The sequence below is a fragment of the Globicephala melas genome, chromosome 20 (genome assembly GCF_963455315.2).
Source record: "Globicephala melas chromosome 20, mGloMel1.2, whole genome shotgun sequence".
Classification (NCBI taxonomy): domain Eukaryota; kingdom Metazoa; phylum Chordata; class Mammalia; order Artiodactyla; family Delphinidae; genus Globicephala; species Globicephala melas.
Genome location: NC_083333.1, coordinates 945991 through 968334, shown reverse-complemented (window position 1 = coordinate 968334; position 22344 = coordinate 945991). Strand labels below are relative to the sequence as shown.

Below are 22344 nucleotides of genomic sequence, written 5' to 3'. Positions count from 1 at the left end.
AAATTAGTACCTTAAATTATAATTTCTTTGCTCAATCCAATCTATAAGGTAATGTCAGAGGTTCCCATGGCCCAGGTATAAAGAAATTAGAAAATCAGTTAGAAAAGTCAAAACTCCATACATAGGTAAATTTGGGATCCAACACTGCGGACGCCTCAATCCTAGCAAACTACAAACAGAGCAGGGATATCAGAAGACTTTAGGAAACCAGCAATAAGGGATGTTCAAACTGGAAGGGAACTAGCCAATACCCCAAACACCTGAAGCTCACACCATTTACCTTCCTATTTTATAGTCCTCTCTATCTCGCCATATTATGTAAGGGCTCCCTGCCTCACAGCCCATTTCTCCTCAGCCTATAGGAAGTCAAATTAAGCATTCTGAGAGTTATTTCATAGTCAGAGATATCAACCAACTGTGGCTGAAGTTTCACTGTAAGATGCAGAAGGAGATGGGGTGACAGGGAAAACCACCCAACCTCTTGCATTCAGCATAATAAGGGAATCTCGGGAAGGGTGTTTGTTTGTTTGTTTGTTTTTAACAACACAACACCACTGCAATACTCTCTCAACCTCATCCCCTTCTCCTAGTCCCTGCCACCTACACTTAAATGTCTCATAAAATACAGAATATTTAGTTATCCATTGAGGGTTCTTCAGAAATTAACCTAATTTTGATAGCTCTTAGGCAACGTGAGTGGCTAGCTGACTCAGTTAAGGACACAAGGTAAGTAAGCTGTGTATTTCTCCCTTCCTCCTGTATCTACTTGGCTGACTCCCTGACCTCCTTTAGGTGTTTATACAAATGCTACCTTCTCAGGGAGACCTTTCCTGACCACCCAGCATTTGTTAGATCTCCTCCTTACTTTATCTTTCTTGTTAGCACTTATCACCATCTGACCTATTATATGCTGTATTACGTATACATATTATATATACTTCTGCCCTATCCCTCAGAATAAGTGTTCCATAAGAGCTATGATTTTTGTCTGTCCACTGCTATATCCTCAGAGCCTAGAACAATGCCTGGCATACAGCACAGGCTCAATAAATATTTGCTGAGTGAATGAGTAAGTGTGAGATGTCAATGACCAAGAGAAAATAAAATTGTATGTAAAGTTCTTTCCAGAAGATATTTGTACTTTCAGTGATGGAAAGAAACTATCAGGGTGAGCTTTGGTTAAATCCAGAAGGAACAATTTCCCAGACAAGTAAAGAGCACTTACATTATAGTAGCTCGAGCTTTAGCCGGGCAAGGAAGGTTCCTATCCACCATAATTAAAATGAAGAGCCAGGGCTTCCCTGGTGGCGCAGTGGTTGAGAGTCCGCCTACCGATGCAGGGGACACGGGTTCGTGCCCTTGTCCGGAAAGATCCCACATGCCGCGGAGCGGCTGGGTCTGTGAGCCATGGCCGCTGAGCCTGCGCGTCCGGAGCCTGTGCTCCGCAACGGGAGAGGCCACAGCGATGAGAGGCCCACGTACCGCAAAAGAAAATAATAATAATAAATAAAATAAAATAAAATGAAGAGCCAACAATTCTTCAGAATTATTTTGCCTAGTACAGTGCCTATATACACAAAATGCTCAATAAAAACTGATGATACCTCCAATTCTGTAAACTAAAATGTATGTATGTGTATATGAAATTTAGTAGTCAGTATCTGATAGTCAAAGAAAACCTGTAACACTAAAGTGGTAGAGAGCTGAGCAGAACAATCCAGGTGTGCCTTCCAAAATCTTCTCCAAATTCAGACTGATGAGATTCCTATATCTAACGGAAGACATCATACATTTTGCTGGCTCCAACACAGTTTCTCTAGTACTAATTATAGGTATAAGGCAGCTCAATAACTAGTATCAAGCCACTTACTATGTATCTAAAAGAACGAAAATTTTGTTACTACAGTGAGAGACACTCAAAAAACCTTTGTTTGCCAAATGGCTAGGAATTGCTGTATGGGAGATGTGAGACCATGATGAGGGAGTTTTTCAGAGGGTTGTAACTATACTGTTCAAAGAAGAAATGAAAAATACACATCTCCTCTTAGGAAGAGCTATTTTTTGCATGGTTTACTCTACCACCTAAAATGTTCCTAAATACATTGAGAAAATACCACAGGATAGCAATATATATCCCATAAGCCACTGATTTTCTCAACGTAACAGACCCTTATTCTAATACAGACTTACTAGAAATTATTGAACCGGGCAAGACTCCTAGATACTATCCAGAAAAACAGACTGACCTCTGAGCCTCCCGGTCATCTTTAGGGTTGTAATTAGACAGGCAGTCCAGGATGAAAATCTGGACCCGCTCGGTACACTCATTCAGGGCTGTCAGTAGCTTATTAATGTTCTGTGGATTCAGATCGAGTAAGTTGCTGTTTGGGTGAGATTCACTGATTTCAGATAATGCTGCTACAGCATTAGCCACCACCTGGGAAAGAAGCAGATAAGACCTTGATTTGTCAAGAACAGTACAACTATTTCTCTGGATCACTTCATAGATCTCAACCCATAACCGTTCCTGAACATTTTACGCAGTCAGCTAGAAAGAGATACACTGCTTTCAAAATGTATAATAAACCACCAATGATGGCATATATAGCTTCCTCATGGTCAGGCAACACAGAATTAAAACAATTCACATATTAGCAGAGAGTCCCTCATGATTTACTATTAAAACAATAATAATTTTAATAGTAGTCAACACTATCAGTAGAATTAAGACACATGAACAGCTGTAAAAGAAGTGAAGGTTAGGGTCTTCCCTGGTGGTCCAGTGGTTAAGACTCATGCTTCCACTGCAGGGGAACATGGGTTCGATCCCTGGTTGGAGAACTAAGATCCCACATGCCTCGCAGCCAAAACAAAACAAAAAACACAAAACAGTGAAGTTTAAATATGAAACATGTACATTAGGCAATGGAAAGAAAAATCTAGGCTAAACAATTTTATAGGTGTATGGGCGTGCATGTACTGGGGGGGTGGGGAGGTGATACTTCAGGTGTCAATCACACCTTAAGTCTCAGAGTAAGAAAATGTGACCCTGAAACCATAGTTCACTGTAACATGATGTTGGGAAAGCACATAATCTCCATGAAATTCAATTTCCTCATCTGAAAATGGGATAATTTAATCCACCTCACAGATTAGCTTTAGTTTGAGGATAAAATCAGATGACTTATGTATAAGTGCTTTCTACAAAGCCTTATACAAAGTTAAGGTGGCAATATTACCATAATTCATCAAGACTAAGTTGCACAGTTTTTCATATTAACATCTCTGAAGTTGGGATATATTTAATAATCAACGGCATGTCAGTTTAATAGGAGGTATTTTTCTTTCTACGTAATACAGGAAATAATAATGCATGTTAGAATCAATGAAATATGGTACCTCAAATGTATCCTTAACTCTGGCAGTATGATAAATGAAAAATTGCTACCAAATATAAGAAAGTACACTTGTTGCGTCCGGAGCCTGTGCTCTGCAATGGGAGAGGCCACAACAGTGAGAGGCCCGCGCGCAAAAAAAAAAAAAAAAAAAAAAAAAAAAAATTCTGTTGAGGGCTTCCCGGGTGGCGCAGCGGTTAGGAATCTGCCTGTAAATGCAGGGAACACGGGTTCGAGCCCTGGACCGGTAGGATCCCACATGCCACGGAGCAGCTAGGCCCGTGCGCCACAACTACTGAGCCTGCGCTCTAGAGTCCTCAAGACACAACTACTGAGCCCGTGTGTCACAACTACGGAAGCCCGTGCGCCTAGAGCCCGTGCTCCGCAGCAGGAGAAGCCACCACAATGAGAAGCCCGCACCGCAACGAAGACCCAATGCAGCCCTAAATAAAATAAATAAATTTAAGAAAGTACACTTGTGTCCTGACTTAACAGACCCAGAAATCCATACTAGCTGCAAGAAAAAACAGTGGACACTTTATCAAAATTACAGATTATGTCTAATTTAACTAAGAAATCTACAACCAATGAATGTTTAAAGTAATTTTAAGATTATAAAAACACAGAAAAATAAACAAAACAGACAAAAAACTATAGCTCTGTAAAAATGAATTTAAAACAACATTTTGCAGTGAGGCTCTCAGCTGTCGCTAAATATTAGCACAGTAAGGCTATATATAAATATTCTGTAAGCATAAATGAGATGCAATAGGTAGCAGCTTCATTAATTATGTATATTGAAAAGATTCTCAAAAATGTCAACTCATTTTTAGTTCTGACTGAAGTCCCTGTTAAAAGCTTGAGAAACTAAGAGCTGTATGATTATCCTTTTGCTAGCAAGAGAAGAAACATAATGGTTACAGTTTAGCTATTGATTTTAATATCCATATCACTTGGGTACTCTGCAGATTATCCCAGTATATGATTTTACCTAGAAGATAAATTCTAGAGAATATGGCTTTTTAAATCAAATAATACATTCATGACAGTATTCATTAACTAAGATAATGATGCCACAAATGGAATCACTTTCAGTTATAACTTAGTGATCAGGACAAAAAATTCCAAGATGAAAAAAAATCAAAGGTTCACTTGGTAAGTATGATTATGGATATAATATTTTATTGTTATTAACACAAATCGAGAAGGATTATCTAGTTCACCTATCACATGATAGCATCCATGAGGTTCTTTCCTGACTTAATTTTTCTTTGCCAACCACACCATCAAGCATGGCCTTTAGTAAAAATTAAAAGCATGAAAAGTGAAACAATAATCTCCATCATCTCAGTGCTTTACATGCAGGGAAAAGGTACTGTGTTTCCCCTGTATAATACACTTAATACACTGGATTACAGGATAAAGGATCAAAATGTCACACTGGAAGAACAAATGCCTGTTTTCCTTTCTTGCTGCCAACACATGCCCAGTCTTGGTTACCAGTTCGTCCAAAACAAATGTCCTGTCACAACTTACCATTTCTGCCAGTCAAAGTTTTTTAATGTTTAAAAAAACTAAATGTGAGGTCTGTTAACAGGAAATGAACAGAATGAACAATTAGAACTCCTCTGCTACCATCACAGGTAACTGGAAATTAAACCAAGTATATAATGCAGCTAATGAAGTATATGTTCTGGTGGTAAAACAGGCAATTTTCACTTATTATCACATTAAAACAAGAAAAGAAAGAGGGAAAAGTAAATCTAATTAAAAGATCCAGAGAGATCAGATTATATGATTATGTTTAGAAAAGTCTGCATGGGGAAAAAAGATCACTGCCAAATGGTCACTGAGCCAATGACTGACCAGATGAGATACACCCCCAGTAACAAAACTCTACTGCTATTCCTCTAAAATTCCTTCTATTCTACCTTTCCACTTTCATCTCCTAATCTTCACATTCATACTGCTAAGTTTTCAGAAATATACTGAGGTGGGCCCATAAAGAGCTGCTTAGAGTTCTCCTGGTCAGTAAGCCATGCTTCTCTCACTCTAATGGAAACTTAAAATGAGCATCGAATCTCAAGCAGGCAAAGACTGACTTCAAGACAGCAGCTGGGTAGCTGGGGTATACAGGACAACTCACCTGTCTCTGTGTTTCTTTGGAATTTTGTATAGAATGTAGTACATATATTATCTGTTTGTAAAAATAAACTTTAAAAATAATGGATTGAAACATGATTTACTTCCTCTTCCCAGAGAGCCTTCTCCAAACAATAATTCATTATCAAAAGAAAAAATATGACTCTTGCAGTAACTGCCCTGGTTTACTAGTGTATTAAAACAAAGGTTATGTCTCTTTCTCTTGTACCATTACTTTGAATGTGAACTAAGACTAACATGCATAACATTTTCCCCCCTAGAAAACTGGCAGTTCTTTTAGGAAACACTGCCATGAAAAGAACAATGGCCTTTAATTATAATCTCAGAAAAACTGGAGTTCCCAAGAAAGGGGTTTCTAAAGGAAGTTTTGCTTTAAAAATGATTTATAAATAGGGTTTTAGTGAGTTTTCTCAGCACACTGGTTGACTTACAAAGAGCTGGCATCTAGGCTACAAAGGAACATGTCCCATAGCATCAAAAGAAATTTTTTTTAATTCATCTTGCCTCCCAATTATGGTAAATTCTGTTCTTTGGAAGACTGCAATAAAACATTCCTCCTCCCCCATCCCACCCCTACCCCCTGTAGACCTAATATCATATGTATACTTTACAGATACAGGTATTAAACACAAACATATACATACATACAGAAGTATGCGTGCACGTGCATGTGTGTGTAAAATCACACTCAATACTAGACAAATTTTTCTCTGCTTTAACTACAGACTTCCCTTCAATCTGACAGTTCATTGTGGACCCTTGGAGTCTGCTGAATTTTTTTTTAACGTAAGCAATTTGTGTTTTGACTTACTTTATACTATACCTAATAGAATTGGACAAAGAGATAAAAGACAATAATAGCTAAAACTTACTGAGCACTTACCATGCCATTTACCTTCCCAGCAACTCTAAGGTAGTTGCTATCAAAATCTACCTAATGCAGATAAGGAAATAGGCTTTAAAAATGAATTTATAAATAGGATTAGAGAAATTCAGTGACTTGCTTAGCCAACAAAGCTGGAAAGGGAAAATGCTTGAATACAAACTCAAGGCCTGGGGCTTCCCTTGTGGCGCAGCGGTTGGGAGTCCGCCTGCCGATGCAGGGGACACGGGTTCGTGCCCCGGTCCGGGAGGATCCCACATGCCGCACAGTGGCTGGGCCAGTGAGCCATGGCCGCTGGGCCTGCACGTCCGGAGCCTGTGCTCTGCAACGGGACCGCAACGGGAGAGGCCACAACAGTGAGAGGTCTGCGTACCGCAAAAAAAAAAACAAAAAAAAAAAACTCAAGGCCTGTATCTGATTCTAGTGTCTGAGTACTAATCACTCTGCCGCCTGCATTTATAGAAGTTCCAAGAGTTGTGAACATCAAATGGGGGAAAGGGAAAGAAAAATCGGAGCTGGGGAGAATACTATAATCAAAACATTATTTCCAGGCAGATTTATACAAGGAGAAAAATGTATTCTCCTACTTTATCTATTTCAGAGATAATCACATCCTAGCAGCACTTCAAAGAGGGAAGATTTACTATCCAGCTACAAAATCTGATTTATAAGCTACCCCTGTCTCATATGCAGCAATTCTGAGGACATAAATTTGACATTACTTTTTTATTTTTATTTTTTGGCTGCGCCCTGTGGCTTGCGGGATCTTCTTCCCTGCAAGTGGAGTCTTAACCACTGGACCACCAGGGACGTCCCAGACCTCTTTTTTTTTTTTTTTTTCTTTTAAGGAGCAAGCTGGAGTGGTGGGTATGATTAAAATAAAAATGATCCTGTAAAAAAGGAACTCTAGAAGGAAATCCAGATATACGTTGGGAGTGGAGTATCACAGACAGAAGCTCCTTTAGGAGAAATCTCTCACACATTTCCCTGTTCCTTTGAATGACCTCTCTAATTTCACTCATTTTCATAGCCTCAGAACCCAAGAAAGATAGCACTTCCCAATATAGTGACTTCCTCCTATTAACTATATTTAGAAGACTTTCATTTCTAGCAATGACCTTCAAGGTCAAACACTCTGAACAAACACTTCAATTTTCCCGCTCAATTTCCTTTTGGCTGCTGCCCCTGAAGACTTGAATAAATTGAACGCAGTAGAATAACTGACCAAAACTATTATAATGGAAAATAAAGGTGATTTGCATACTTTTATCCTCTTGAAAATCAGCAACAGTTCAGAATCTCACTTTCTTCTTTATGGAGTTGCCTCAAATAACACGTTAAAGCACAGGGCATTTATTCTAAGCATGTTTCAGTCATTATCATCTCCTTAAGAACAAAATGACTGGACTTCCCTGGTGGCGCAGTGGTTAAGAATCCGCCTGCCAATGCAGGGGACACGGGTTCGATCCCTGGTCCGGGAAGACCCCACATGCCGCGGAGCAACTAAGCCCATGCGCCACAACTACTGAGCATGTGCTCTAGAGCCCTCGAGCCACAACTATTGAGCCCGTGTGCTGCAACTACTGAAGCCCACGCACCGCAACTACTGAGCCCACATGCCACAACTGCTGAAGCCCCCGTGCCTAGAGCCCATGCTCCGCAACAAGAGAAGCCACCGCGGGCTTCCCTGGTGGCGCAGTGGTTGGGAGTCTGCCTGCTAATGCAGGGGACACGGGTTCGAGCCCTGGTCTGGGAGGATCCCACATGCTGCGGGGCAACTGGGCCCGTGAACCACAACTACTGAGCCTGCACCTCTGGAGCTTGTGCTCTGCAACAGGAGAGGCCACAATGGTGAGAGGCCCGCGCACCGCGATGAAGAGTGGCCCCCACTTGCCACAGCTAGAGAAAGCCCTCGCACAGAAACAAAGATCCAACACAGCAAAAATAAATTAATAAAAAAAAAAAAGAGAAGCCACCGCAATGAGAAGCCCACGCACTGCAACAAAGAGTAGCCCCCGCTCGCCGCAACTAGAGAAAGCCTGCGTGCAGCAACGAAGACCTAACGCAGCCAACATAAATATATAAATAAAAACTTTAAAATGCATTGTTAAAAAAAAAAAAGAATACAATGACTATACGGTATCAGTTAATTTTACAGTCATGCTTTAATCCAAGACACTGTCCAGACTGCCAACTAATAATATGCTGACTACATATGATATTCTGCAATGTTCCGTTTTCTTCCCCATCTTCTTTCCCAGAATGAGGAAGCTAAGTGAACACATCTACCTAGTGGAGTCAACACATACCGTTAACAGCAAGAGAGTCTGAATATCTGGTAACAAGTAAGATTTAAAAATTAGACTCAATAAAACTCATTACTTAGTTAAGGGGCTTACATAAGTAGCTTAAGATGTGTTTTGATGAAATGCGAATATTCACAAAGCTAAAACACTACAAATAAATATCTACAAATGGACAAAAGGCACTCCTAAGAAGCCAAGAGTTACTTGGCCCACCAGCCCTAAAATCACACAAAAGCATGCTGCAAAATGAACAAAACAAAAAATTTATTATTATACCATTATCTCCCTTTTGAGAGTAAGTAATCCCCTGCCAAATTAGAGCCTTGAGATCATTTTAAAAGGGACACTAAGAAATGAATAAGCCGTGATCTTTCGGTACACTACTGAATTACTATGTACAACAGATCCAGTTTTCAGGAAGCTGCCTACGAAAACTGCTTTAGGCATATCCTTGAACAATTATCTTTTAAAAGTAATCCTGCAATGATGTGTTAAGTAATACTGTAAATAGATTTACTTCATTTGTAGATAAGCTGCCCTCAGAATCACCCTAAAAAATAATGTCTGGCTTTAAATAATGTATACAAAAGAATTAAATATCTTTGGAACTTCCCTGGTGACACAGTGGTTAAGAATCCGTCTGCCAATGCAGGGGACACGGGTTTGACCCCTGGTCCGGGAAGGTCCCACATGCCGCGGAACAACTAAGCCTGTGTGACACAACTACTGAGCCTACGCTCTAGAGCCTGCGTGCCATAACTACTGAAACCCGTGAGACCAGAGCCCGGGCTCTGCAACAAGAGAAGCCAATGCAATGAGAAACCCGCACACCGCAAGGAAGAGTAGCCCCTGCTCACCACAACTAGAGAAAGCCCGCACATAGCAACGAAGACACAACACAGTAAAAAATAAATAAATAAAATTATAAAAAATAATAAAAACAGTTTTATTTAAAAAAAAGAATTAAATACCTTTAAAAAATAAATTTGCCATTGAAATATTAACCCTTCTAAAATCATTAATAACCAGCACCACGATCACTATACAATAAAGAGACCTTTGTTATTATTAAGGGCTTACTCTATACCAGGTTCACTATTAAGTGCTTTGCAAGCCCTCTTTTATTTTTCAAAACGTTCCAATGATAGAGGCACTGTTTATAATCTCCATTTTGTAGACGAGGATACTGAGATGTTTAGGGAGACCACCAAGCTAAGAATGGCAGACCAGGATACAAATCCAAGTCTGGTTGGTTTCAGAGCCTGAGTTTTAACCCTCATGTGTTAGTACTGGAGCGAAAAAAAAAAAAAGTTCACAGTTACAAAACACTTTTCTGTTTTTGAGATACTTTCATAAAGAGTGAGTCAACTCTTTATAAAAGGAAGTGATTAAATGCAATTTGGTATGCTGGATTGAATCCTGGAATAGCAAAAGGATATTTGTGTTGAAACAGGTGAAATAAAGTCTGTACTTCAGTTTATAGTGATGTACCAATGCCAATTTCTTAGTTTTGACAAAGGTACCATGGTTATGTAAGATGTTAACATTAAGTAAAACTGTGTGAAGATAGGTATATGAGAACTTTCTGTATGGTCTTTGCAACTTTTCTCTAAATCTAAAAACCTGCCCCCAAAATGAGATTAAAAAAAAAAAAAACCTAAGTTAGTAATAACTGATAAAATGAAAACTGATGATTAAAATTCCTAAGGTGAGAATACATATAAAAAGATCTCCACAAAGTTTATCATAAAGGAAAACAAAAATTGTTTCCTTCCTCTGCAAGAATTTAAAAACCAAAAAGCACTGAGATGGGCACTTGCCCTTATAACAGAGCAGCCTCCAATGATTCCACTTACTCAACACTCTGATCCTGCAGAAATTACCAGCAACTCATCTTTTAGTACCAAATACAACATTACTTACTTGGGGCATCCAGACACAGACTGAGTGAACATGTTACCTCCTACATCATTCTTACCCAGTGCCTACCACATACTGACACTCTCACACATGCCTAAAATTCTACCAGCTCTGGTACTCCTTTATGGACGCTGGGCATGAAGAGCATCACGCATTTCTAATTTCGCTTCTGTATAATATTTTAATTTTATAACTCTTCTTCTATTTATTGATATATGTTTAGGGATAACAGAATTCATATAATTAAAGTACTAAATTAAATGAGGTCATTAAGAGATGATTTAACGTTGCCCACGAGGACAACAAACATATTCTGACAAAAATCCTTCTCAAATTTACAAAGTGATCTAGAGAGACTTCAGTTTTTCAGCATTTAGCATCTCACACTGACAGCAAACCACCACAAACCTTCTAAAGCCTAAACAGAAATTACAATAATCAGAAAGTACGTCACGTTAGATCTGTTTCTCAATAGCTGTCATTTATTGAGCATTTACTATATGTCAGGCATTACTTCAGTTTTTAAAACAAATTAGTCCTTCATGTTGTTGTAGGGGGCTCCCTGTGCACTGCAGGATGTTTAAAGTATCCTTGAATTCTACCTACTAGATGCCAGTAGCAACCTTCCCATCAGTTGTGACAAGCAAAAGTGTTTCCTGACAATGCCAACTGTCTCCCAGGAAGCAAAATCGCCCCCAGTTGAGAACCACTGTGGCTTCTACATGCTGGCTAGCACATGGATAAAATACATACTTTTTCTGAGAAAAAAATGTTACTTTTCATAAAACAGCTTTCCAAAATAAGTTCATATTAAAAGAAGCTGGCAGTTTAACTAGAACCGTTGCTAAAGGCCATACCGGGCCAAGTTCTGAGAGCATGCTGCTTGTGCAGAAAAACCCTCAACAAACGAAAATATGTTTCTGGGGTTGTTTTTGTTTTGTTTTTTTTAACTAATTCAGTAGTCTGTGCTTGGCAGACAGGACAGAGCAATGGAAGAAGGGCATTCCCAGGGGCAGTTCTCAGAGAGATGGTAGAACTCAGAAGGCTTAGAAGACAAGATCAAAGGGGCTAAGGCGCTGAGCCAAAGGATTTAGGAGACCTGAGCTCACAAACAAAAAGCAAAGTACATGTGGTGGGGCTGTCAAGAGAGTCTCTGGAGTGGCAGATTCTGGGGTAAACATTAACTGAAGTTGGAATACTTCAAAATGCCTCTAAGAGAGAAAGGGAAAACTGCAGTAAGGAGGGAAAATCCTAATGCATGGGCAAAAGCTAGAGAATTATCACTATCACCCAAAAGTGTATCTTTCTTGCAAATATCAATTTAGTGAGACAGAATTTTCAAAACTCTGATTATTTGTGAAGAAATCATAGGAGCTATTTTCCTCTCGTGTCAAAGTGCTCCCTCATTCTGAATACGTTTACTTTCAAAATAATGGACTAATAAATCTGTGTCTGGAAATAAGTTTAGCTTTAATTCCCTCAGAAAGATTTTACCATATGAACCTGTATAGCTATCAAAGGGGTCAGAACCCTTTAAATTAATATTGTAGCAATAATGTTAACCTTTGCCTAATGTCTACTTCATAACCATGGCAGCAGCAGCCATCACTTCATGAACTCTCATAAGCCAGGCACTTTCACAGATGCTTTTTATGCAAGAGCTCAATTAATACTCCTAACGACTCTCTAAGTTGGTACCTCTCACTCTACAGAAGAGGAAACAGACTCAGGGAGGTTAACCTAGGACTTAACAGTGAGAATTTTTTTACTTCAAACTATCTTTTCTCTTTCAAATGTATTTCACGGAGAGTCAGTTTTAACTAAAGTTAACATACACACACTACTATATATAAGAGAGATAACCAACAAGGACCTACTGTATAGCACAGAGAACTATACTCAATATTTTATAATAGCCTATAAGGAAAAAGACTTTAAAAAAATTGTTAATAAAAAATAAAAATACTGGGCTTCCCTGGTGGCACAGTGGTTGAGAGTCCGCTTGCCGATGCAGGGGACACGGGTTCGTGCCCCGGTCCGGGAAGATCCCACATGCCGCAGAGCGGCTGGGCCCGTGAGCCATGGCCGCTGAGCCTGCGCGTCCGGAGCCTGTGCTCCGCAACGGGAGAGGCCACAGCGATGAGAGGCCCGCGTACCGCAAAAAAAACAACAACAAAAAATCAGGAATTGGAAAGATATGTCCCACTCCACAAATATTAAGCAGGGAGAAAAGAGGGCTGGATATCTGGGGCCTACAGCCAAGAAAGCAAAGGAGAATCTAGAAGCTGGTTTGTGCCCAACATAAGTTCTTTGCGCGAAGCAGCAGAGAGGGCCCTCTGAAATCCTGATTAACATACATTCTCCTTTCCTAGCAAGTGCCTCCAAACACAGTACAAGTAGAACACTTACCAAGAAGGAACACCCCTTAAATTGCCCTATATTAAAAAATTTCTTTAAACATTATAAACCTATACACATGCTAACTTCCAAAAAATGTAAACTAAATTCTTTCCAATGATATCATCCATCTATGAATCACCAGACAGAAAGAATGTAATGTTACAATGATCCTGTACATTGTAGCTAAACACAGAAAAAGAATAAAAATTCCATGAGGAGGAAGAAAGCATGTTTATTTTCCAAAACAATTTAATAGAAGCTAATTTTAGAAATGCTGTCTGATTTTTGCTTTTAATGTAGACTAAATTCCAGGCAGAGGAAAAGGAAGTAAACAAAACAAAAAACAAAAATCCTAATAAGAACAACCTTATTACTGTGTTCATCAAATCTAATGACAGGAGAATTCTGACTGGATATCCAATAATATTAAGGACTTTCTTTAATGATCAGCTGATTAAATGAGTTTTTCATTCTTAAGATGTTTGGGATTTGCTTTAAAATCATCCAGTAGGAGAGGAGGTGGGGGTCAGGAAAGCATGTATGGAGAGTTAAATTAAACAAAACTGGCCATAGGTTGGTAACTATGAAACTACAAGGTAGATATTTAGGAATTTATTATACTATTCCCTCAACCTGAGTATGTTTGAAAATTTCCACAATAACAAAAAAGTTAATCAACTATTGTAAGACCTATTCAATAAAACAAAATTAAAAGGTAGCTCCTGTAGTTTCCACAACGTCTGAACCATAAGCATAATTTCTACAAAGATAAAATAGGTAAAACCCCAGGTTACTGACACTACAATGATATGCCCAACCTTTGTCAGCCTTGGAAGATAAAACAGTGAGGTTTCACCTGGCTTTCTTCTCCCACCTGGCAAGGATGCACCAAGCCCAGCTGACAGAAGGCTCACCATATGGTCTGAACTGGAAGACAAACTCTGGCATACAGAATGCTTAAATCATGAATATTCCTACTCAATGGCCAATACTTCTCTAGAGGCCCTCTTTTGGAACAGAGGTTGCTTATTTGCAATGCAGACACTAACCATATCAAGAGACACTTCTGAAAAGGTTTTCTGAGGTAGAAGAGACTGTTCTTGAGTCCCTGGGAAAAAGTTACCTTCACAAAGCTGTTGACAGCCATGATGGCCATGTCTGGCTGACTCTTGGCATAGTTCATCAAGTAGAGATACACGAGCTTCTTTAGTCCCAGGTTGTCAGTCTGCATACACTTCACTACATCTGGAAAGAGAGAGCTGAGAAAAGAGGAAGGGAAAGCGAACAGTGTTGCTGCCAGGCTGTTGGACAGAACACAAAGAAACAGCCTTAATTTAAAAAGTGATTTGATGTGAGGACAAATGTCCACTAGTGATAATACTTACCACAGAAATGAATTACTAAAGAATTTATAATAATGGTCCCAAGAAGATGTCTAAAAATAGATTTTTTAAAAACTTTTTACTATGAAAATTTTCAGATTAGAGACAGCAGTTTAATGAACCCATGTATCCATCACCCAGCTGCAAACAAATATTGATACATACCCGATCTTGTTTCATACACAACCTCAATCCACTTGCCTTCTCCCAGTCCCTACCCCATCTAGTTGCTCTAAACAATTTCTAAACAAATCCTGCACATACATTTCATATAATATTTTAGTGTATATCTTTACAAACTTTTTAAAAAAATCACTATGTCACACAAAAAAATTAACCATAATTTTTCATATCAATTCTTTGCAGTTCAAAGCACTACAGTTGTTATGCTTTTTAATGCACATATTCTTCCATCTCTGACCAGTGGGAACTTATTTGATTAGTTTCCTTATTAAAACAGTTCTCAGATAATTAGGACCTTTGTTCAAAATTTTAACCATTTTCAGAACATGAAACAGTTCTAAACGTGTGTGCCATGTACACATTTAGATTCTATTGTATATATACACCCATGAAGGAAGTGACCAGTAACAGGTATTGGGACTCAGACCCTAGATTAGAATCCTGGCTACATTACCACTAGCTGTATGACTTTGGGATTATTCTTTAGCCTCTCCAAGTATACACTGCTTGATCTCTAACATGGAATAACTTCTGATTCAGAAGAACCTCTAGTTCAGAAGACATGAGGACTATAAAAAACATTGTAAGTAAAAGCATCTGTCCCTGTGCCTGACACAGAATGCACTTAAATTTAAACTTCCCTTTTCTTAATGACATTAGGAAGGTCATCATTAGCCTTAGGACCTTCTCAGATGTTTGAGTTACTACACCTCACATCCACCACTAGATGCTGCAATTTACTTGGCATTCTTGCACTCATCCATTTCTTATCAGCAGCATTTGACCCAACTAATAAAAGGAAGATCAATGCATTTCATATTAACATAAATATTTTAAAGTAAAAATCTACCTATTTTACTTATTTTTTTAAATTAAGATGACATTGTTTTAATTTTTGCCAATCTCTTTAATGTCTACTGTAAACAAAAACAGCTGGATTCTCACACATGCTCCTGCATTCAACCTGTTGTAGAATGTTGTTTAGCTGAAGTGTAAGAAGAAAATCCATTTGCATACACGTACATAAATTGGAAAATGGAGGAGTATTTTAATAGCTTTTTCATATAACTGGATGTTCTCCTTTGATACATTAAAGCTAGACAAATGGTTGTTTTTCTTTTTGTTTTTAGTCCACAAATGGTAGTTTCTTAAAAGTTAGGTACAATATGGAATCTGAAACCATATCAATAAACTTTCTGTACTTGGTTGCATTAAAATCCATTCATTTATCACTTATTTTGAATGGATATTTTACCCATGCATAATTTTGTGATGTATGCACTGGTCATTTGGAAAATATTGGTTCAATGAGTTATGCAGATCTTCTCTATGGTGGCATATTTCATTATACAGCAGCAAATAATCACAGTCATTAATTTCACCACCAATCTCATCAGAAAAATCTCTAAGTATTGGGAAGCTATCAAGCTCACGATGGGAGATACAAGTTTTCCAACACTCTAATTTTTACTTTAAAGTCGAAATTTATCTACTGTCAAATTTTTTCCCTTGAAGTGACAGGTTCACTTTGCTCATTTTTTATAAAATGTCTCCCAAATACTGAAGTCTGATTAACTATAGTTCTGTCTGTCAATCTTTCTTTCACAAAGAAATGGTGTTCCCAAGTCAAACAATTGTGCAAGGGCTTTTTTTCAAGTCAACTGTCACACTTTGCTATGCAGTAGAAGTACCTTATGCCTAATTCCTATTTCATCACACAGAATATTAAAAAGACCTGAACTCAAGGTTCAAGGTTTACTGAAATAAATTTTTAGTGCTTCATGCAGGACAGTCCTAAGTGAAACTGCCCTTTTTCCTGCAAGCACATGATGGTGAAGAATACAATGACTACTTTTACAGTTTGGCACCACTGCCTTAATTCACACTAAGGCACCAGCCATGCAAACGTCAACACAGTGAAAAGGGTAAATAACACCTAAGTATTATTACAAGAATAGCTTTGACTTCATGGATTTCATGGAAAGGATCTCGGGAATCCTCAGGGGCCTGCAGACAATCCTTATTTATTTCCAAATGGCCTTCCTAAATTACAGGACAAAAGGGAGGAAAAACAAAAAAGACCCTTTGGATTTTGTTACCACTGATTTTCATCTTGAATTCGGCAATTAAAGGCAGAGTTGTAAAGTTGAGGGCACTGGCTTGAGCCAATTAAAGTACACATGGGCTTCTGCTTCTCAGTGTATTTTTATCATCTTCTAAAACTACCTCAGCAACAGATTTGTAACTGTGTCAGCTCTCAGGAGGTTTTATGCTAGATCTGTACGCAAGTGAAATCAAACTCGTTTCACTCAAAAAAAAAAAAAAAAAAAACTAAGTCACAGAGTTTATATAAAAGCAACTACACTTCCTGATGTTCCCAGTGGGACAAACTCATTCTTATACGTTCTGACTGTAATAGCTTTAAATAAAAAGCAGTAGGGCTTCCCTGGTGGTGCAGTGGTTGAGAATCTGCCTGCCAAGGCAGGGGACACGGGTTCGAGCCCTGGTCTGGGAAGATCCCACATGTCGCGGAGCAACTGGGCCCATGCGTCACAACTACTCAACTACTGAGCCTGCGCATCTGGAGCCTGTGCTCCGCAACAAGAGAGGCTGCGAGAGGGAGAGGCCCGCGCACCGCAGTGAAGAGTGGCCCCCGCTTGCCACAACTAGAGAAAGCCCTCGCACAGAAACGAAGACCCAACAAAGCCATAAATAAATAAATAAATAAATAGATTTAAATCATGTGGGCTTCTAAGAAGACCTCTGCTTAAAAAAAAAAAGGCACTAAAAGCCATAGAGTAAGAGTCTAAAATGAGCAAAGCAGAAGAGATTACCCTTACCTCACATCTTTCCCCACAGTCATAGCAGCAATCACTTTCTTCACAGCCTCCTTCTTCTTTTCTTTCTTTTCACTGTTGAGTTCAGCCTTTAATTCAAAGACTTCTCCTAAAAGACAACAAACGGGTGAGGTCCCAGGATCAGAGAACTAGAGCAGAACACTGTACTATACAGCAAGTAACACAACAGATGACCAGTGGCAGGGCTGCAACTGAAATAAGATTATTTAAAAATTATAGGATAGGTACAGTTCAAATCCCTAGAATATTAACCAACCCATTGATAAGGATGCTATTTTGGGGTTATCGCCAGAGAGGAAGGTGTAAGCCAGATCTCAGGAAGCACAGAAGTGGGAAAAAGGAAAGATATCTCATGATATCTTACTACGATGGGGAGAGAACGGCATCTGAGGGATGATCTCCTGTCAGAATTTCAAAGTCCTGGGAAAAAAATAAATGCAGGCAGGAAACAGGTTCACAAATCAATGTTTTCAAACCAGAAGAGACTTCTCATTCACCTACTCTCAACTCCACAAACAACTAGGCTCAAAGGTCACTAAGTGAGCGAGTGACAGAGCTGGCCTTAGAACTGTTTCTCCCGACTCTTTAATCCAGTGTTTCTCAACGTTGGCTACACACTATTACCCGGGAAGTATCTAGAAATGCCAATGCTCAGGCTCCACTCTGGACCAAATAAATCAGAATGTCAAGGAGTAGAACTCCTACGTTCATATTTTTTAAAGTTTCCTCAAGTGATTCTAATGTATAATCAAGGTTGAGAATCACTGCTCTAATTAGTACTTTAAGATGATAATGGGCTTTAAGGCCCTATCCTGTTCAATCAATCTAAGAACAGAAATAATAATCCTGAAGCTTCAAGAATGGTACAAACCAGAGTCATTTCTAAAGATATAATCTTAAATGACTGACTGCTCAGGCGCTGCACCGTGAAATGCCAGGACTGTCACCACTATTTTAAGGCCCAGGCTCACCTATCTTCAGAAAGCTGGAGCTGAAATAAGAAAAAAGGTTAACCACCCTCAACTGGTTTTAAAAGAAAGAAGAAAATATACTATAAGACCACGAAAAAGAAGTTGACTATTGTCACGTCAACTTTCAATCCACAGAATTGCCTCATTTTCTTCCACCTTTATGACTGTTCTTGATGTTCACTTTAACCTCGTTCACCAGTACAGAAATAGTGGGGGCAGCAAACTAGGTGATCTGCTGAAGCCTCTAAATGGGAAGGATGAACTGGCAAGAAGCACAGAAGTTGAGCACTAAAAAAGCCTGTTACATCAAAATCCATCGCTAACAAAGCAAACAAACTGTTACAAAAATCACCCTTTTATTTGACAGCTGCAAAAATAGCACAGACAGAAAAGCTGGGCCCTTTAAAGAGTCACTCTCCTCTTCTCCAAGTCCTCTGCTGCCAAATCCAGCTCTTAGGGTTCCCATCATTTACTTCTGAGAACGGTAAAGGACAAGCAGCACGGTTTCAGAAAATCTGAATTGTGAATAGCAGCAGGAGCTGAAGATCAAAACAGGATATAACTGAAATTATTCCAACTCCAACAGCATAAATTTAAAGAATATGCGCCAGTGGCAGTTCTGGTGGGTGTTACAGGAAGTAAAAGGAACACAGTCTATGCATTTTTTAAAATGTGGTATTTACCCAGCCATGATTCATCTGTAAGTCTCAAACCTTTATAAAAATCCCTGAATTAAAAAAAGGTTACCAGGACCCATTATAAGTGAAGGTTTGAAAAATCAGGTGAGTTTTAAAATTACATCTTTTTGTGTTATTATAGAAACATCTTGGTCATCAAAGCACACAAAACGTTAACAGAAGAAATAAATACATTTCAGAATGATAAGAGAATAAGAAAAAAAGCTGAAAATGAATGACAAGGGGCTAAATGCTTTTGTACGCTATAAGCAGTAAAAACAGCAAGAAGTTGGGTGGAGCCAAGGAGGAGCACGGAGGCAAGGTATCTCATACATACTGCAGCTTTATTAAATTCTTATCTTCCCCCCTCCTTTTCCCCTGAATCAAATCTACCAAGCATTGCTAGCAGCTAGCAACAGTTCTCAATCTCGGCTACACATCAGAAAATTCTGGGGAGCTTTTAAAAAAAACCCACGTCTAGGCCATATCCCACACCAAAGAAATCAGGATATCTGCAGGGGTAGGACTGGATATCACCTATTGTCTTTTACTTCACTGGGCAATTCCAATGTGCAGGCAAGGCTGAAAGCCATGGACTAGTAGCTAATGTAATTAAGCAACTCTCTATGGTGTTTTCTGTATTATAATAGAAGTTTACCCTTAAATAACTCCAAACGACAGAAATATGCTTGTGCTTTCTAGAAAATTTTCTGGTGCTCCAGGCCACTATGTGTGCCCTCCCATTTTTTTTTCCTTTTGAAATCATTTTAATCTTAAAGAAAAGTTGCAAAATTCTCCATCTGCTAACATTATGCCACATTTGCTTTATCATAATTTTTATATATTTATACATTTTTTTCTGATTCATTGAAGAAGTAAACTGTAGACATCATGTCTCTTTAGCTCTAAATATGTCAGTGTATAACTTCTAAGAACAAGGAATTATGTTACATAGCTATAACACAATGATGAAAATCAGGAAGTTTAACAGTGATATACTGTCATTATCTAATCTATAAACCTTATTCAAAGATCTTGATAAAGTCTTTTATAGTAATTTTACCCCCATCCTCCTTGGGCCAGGATCCAATGCAGGATCATGCACTACACTTACTGTCATGTCTCTTTAGTCTCCTTTAATCTGAAACAGCTGGTCAGCCTTTGTCTTTCATGATAATGACATTTTAAAAAAGTACAGGCCAGTCATTTTCTAGAACACCCTCAGCTGTCATAGGTGTTCCCTCATGATTACACTGAGATTATGCCTTTTGGCAGCCATAATTCAGAAATGATGATATGAAATCATCATCTGTGGAAGGATAAGAAAATATCAAATTTCCATGCATTGTTTTGCATAATCATTTTTTGTTAAAAATTTTAAAAATCATATGTATTAATACATGCATTAAAAAAAAAAATACATGCATAGAAAAGACTGAGGATACATACCGAGTTCCCACCAGGAACAGGAATAGGGAGGGAGGGAACTTTCATTTTTACTTTTTATTGCTGTATTGCTTTAGTAGTACTCCTTGTAATAAAATGTTTATTTCCAAGTAAACAATTAAAAGAATTTGGTGCAACCACTATGGAAAACACTATGGAGGTTCCTTAAAAAACTAGAGTTACCATATGATCCAACAAACCCGCTCGTGGGTATATATCCAGAGAAAATTTTAATTCGAAAAGATACGTGCACCCCAACGTTCACGGCAGCACTATTTACAATAGTCAGGACATGGAAGCAACCTAAGTGTCCATCCATCCACAGATGAATGGATAAAGAAGATATGGTTTATATATATTATGGAGTATTATTCAGCCATAAAAAGAATGAAATACTGCCATTTTCAGGAACATGGATGGACCCAGAGATTACCATACTAAGTGAAGTAAGTCAGACAAAGAAAGACAAATATATGGTATCACTTACACGTGGAATCTAAAAAAAGATACAAATGGACTTATTTACAAAACAGAAACACTCACAGACACAGAAAATAAACTTCTGGTTACCAAACAGGAGGGGAGGAAGGGATAAATCAGGACCTTGGGATTAGCAGATACAAACTAGTATGCATTAAATAAACGACAAGGTCCTACTGTATGGCACAGGGAACTATATTCAATATCTTGTAATAACCTATGACGGGAAAGAATCTGAAAAAGAATATATATATATATACATACACACACACACACACCTGAATCACTTTGCTGTGCACCAGAAACGAACACAACATTGTAAACCAATTACACTCGATTTTTTTAAAAAAGAGAAAATAAATGTGCTTCTTCCTTTTACCCTCCTCAGATCTATCAATCTTCAATGGATCAATCTTGGATCTCTTCCTTTCACTAAAACCTTCAAGTCAAAATGATGTGCACCACAGCCGTATCTTTAAAAACCCATACTTTAATAATTTACTCAATACATTTTTCTGTAGGATATCCCCAGTGAGATGGTCCAAGACATACATGTCTGAAGAGGTCAGGAGCATTCTACTTGGAACAATCTTACACCACAACTTTTGAAGAATCTTCAAAAAAGGTTGTGATCAGGTTCTCATACTTACCTTTTTTATTGGTTGTGACGTATTTGGAGGCAGTCATGGTTGTGGATCTTTAATGTGCACCTACAGCAAGAGAAGAGAATTCCTTTAACCAAGTTATTTATGTCCAGCAAGGCATTCAACTAATTTTAAGATCATTTATATACAGGAAGTTCTGCATTCAGAAAGTATCTTCATCCTTACCACCATCACTCGTGATCCAAAGGGATGCAAGGATAATTAAGAATGTAATCCTTGCCTCAAAAGCTAATTGGAACAAAATCCAAAGGCCTAATGGAATAAAGTGGTAATCTGAACCTATCAGAGTTTTATGATTTTATCCACAATTATCTCCTCAGAGCCTCCAAGACCTAAAGCTACATCTTTTTACAAATACGTCTTCAGTTAGTCACTCCAATATTTAAAATAAGGAAAAGTTTGTTTCAAAAGATCTCCCCATTACTTTCCGTTAAAGCAAATCTGATTTACTTCCCTGCCTCAAGATGGAGTCACTCTAAGACACATATTCTGAAACAGAGTAAAACTGAAAGAGAAAAAAATTTTATCAACCTCTTCACCATTACATGCAACTGTCAATAAAAGGAATTTCTTTCAGAAAAAAAAGAAAAGCCTAGATTAGTAGGACAATACTCT

The 22344-nt window shown here is 38.4% G+C and overlaps 1 protein-coding gene across 1 annotated transcript in view; it reads right to left on the bottom strand.

The window, feature by feature from the left end:
• Window positions 1–22344, bottom strand: part of LOC115850676 (AP-2 complex subunit beta-like) — a 76203-nt gene that overhangs the window by 43372 nt on the left and 10487 nt on the right. Inside the window, 4 exon segments of the mRNA XM_060290040.2 lie at window positions 2247–2437; window positions 14191–14326; window positions 17473–17578; window positions 21715–21774. Coding sequence (XP_060146023.2) covers window positions 2247–2437; window positions 14191–14326; window positions 17473–17578; window positions 21715–21751 — 470 coding nt within the window. The 5' untranslated portion in view covers window positions 21752–21774.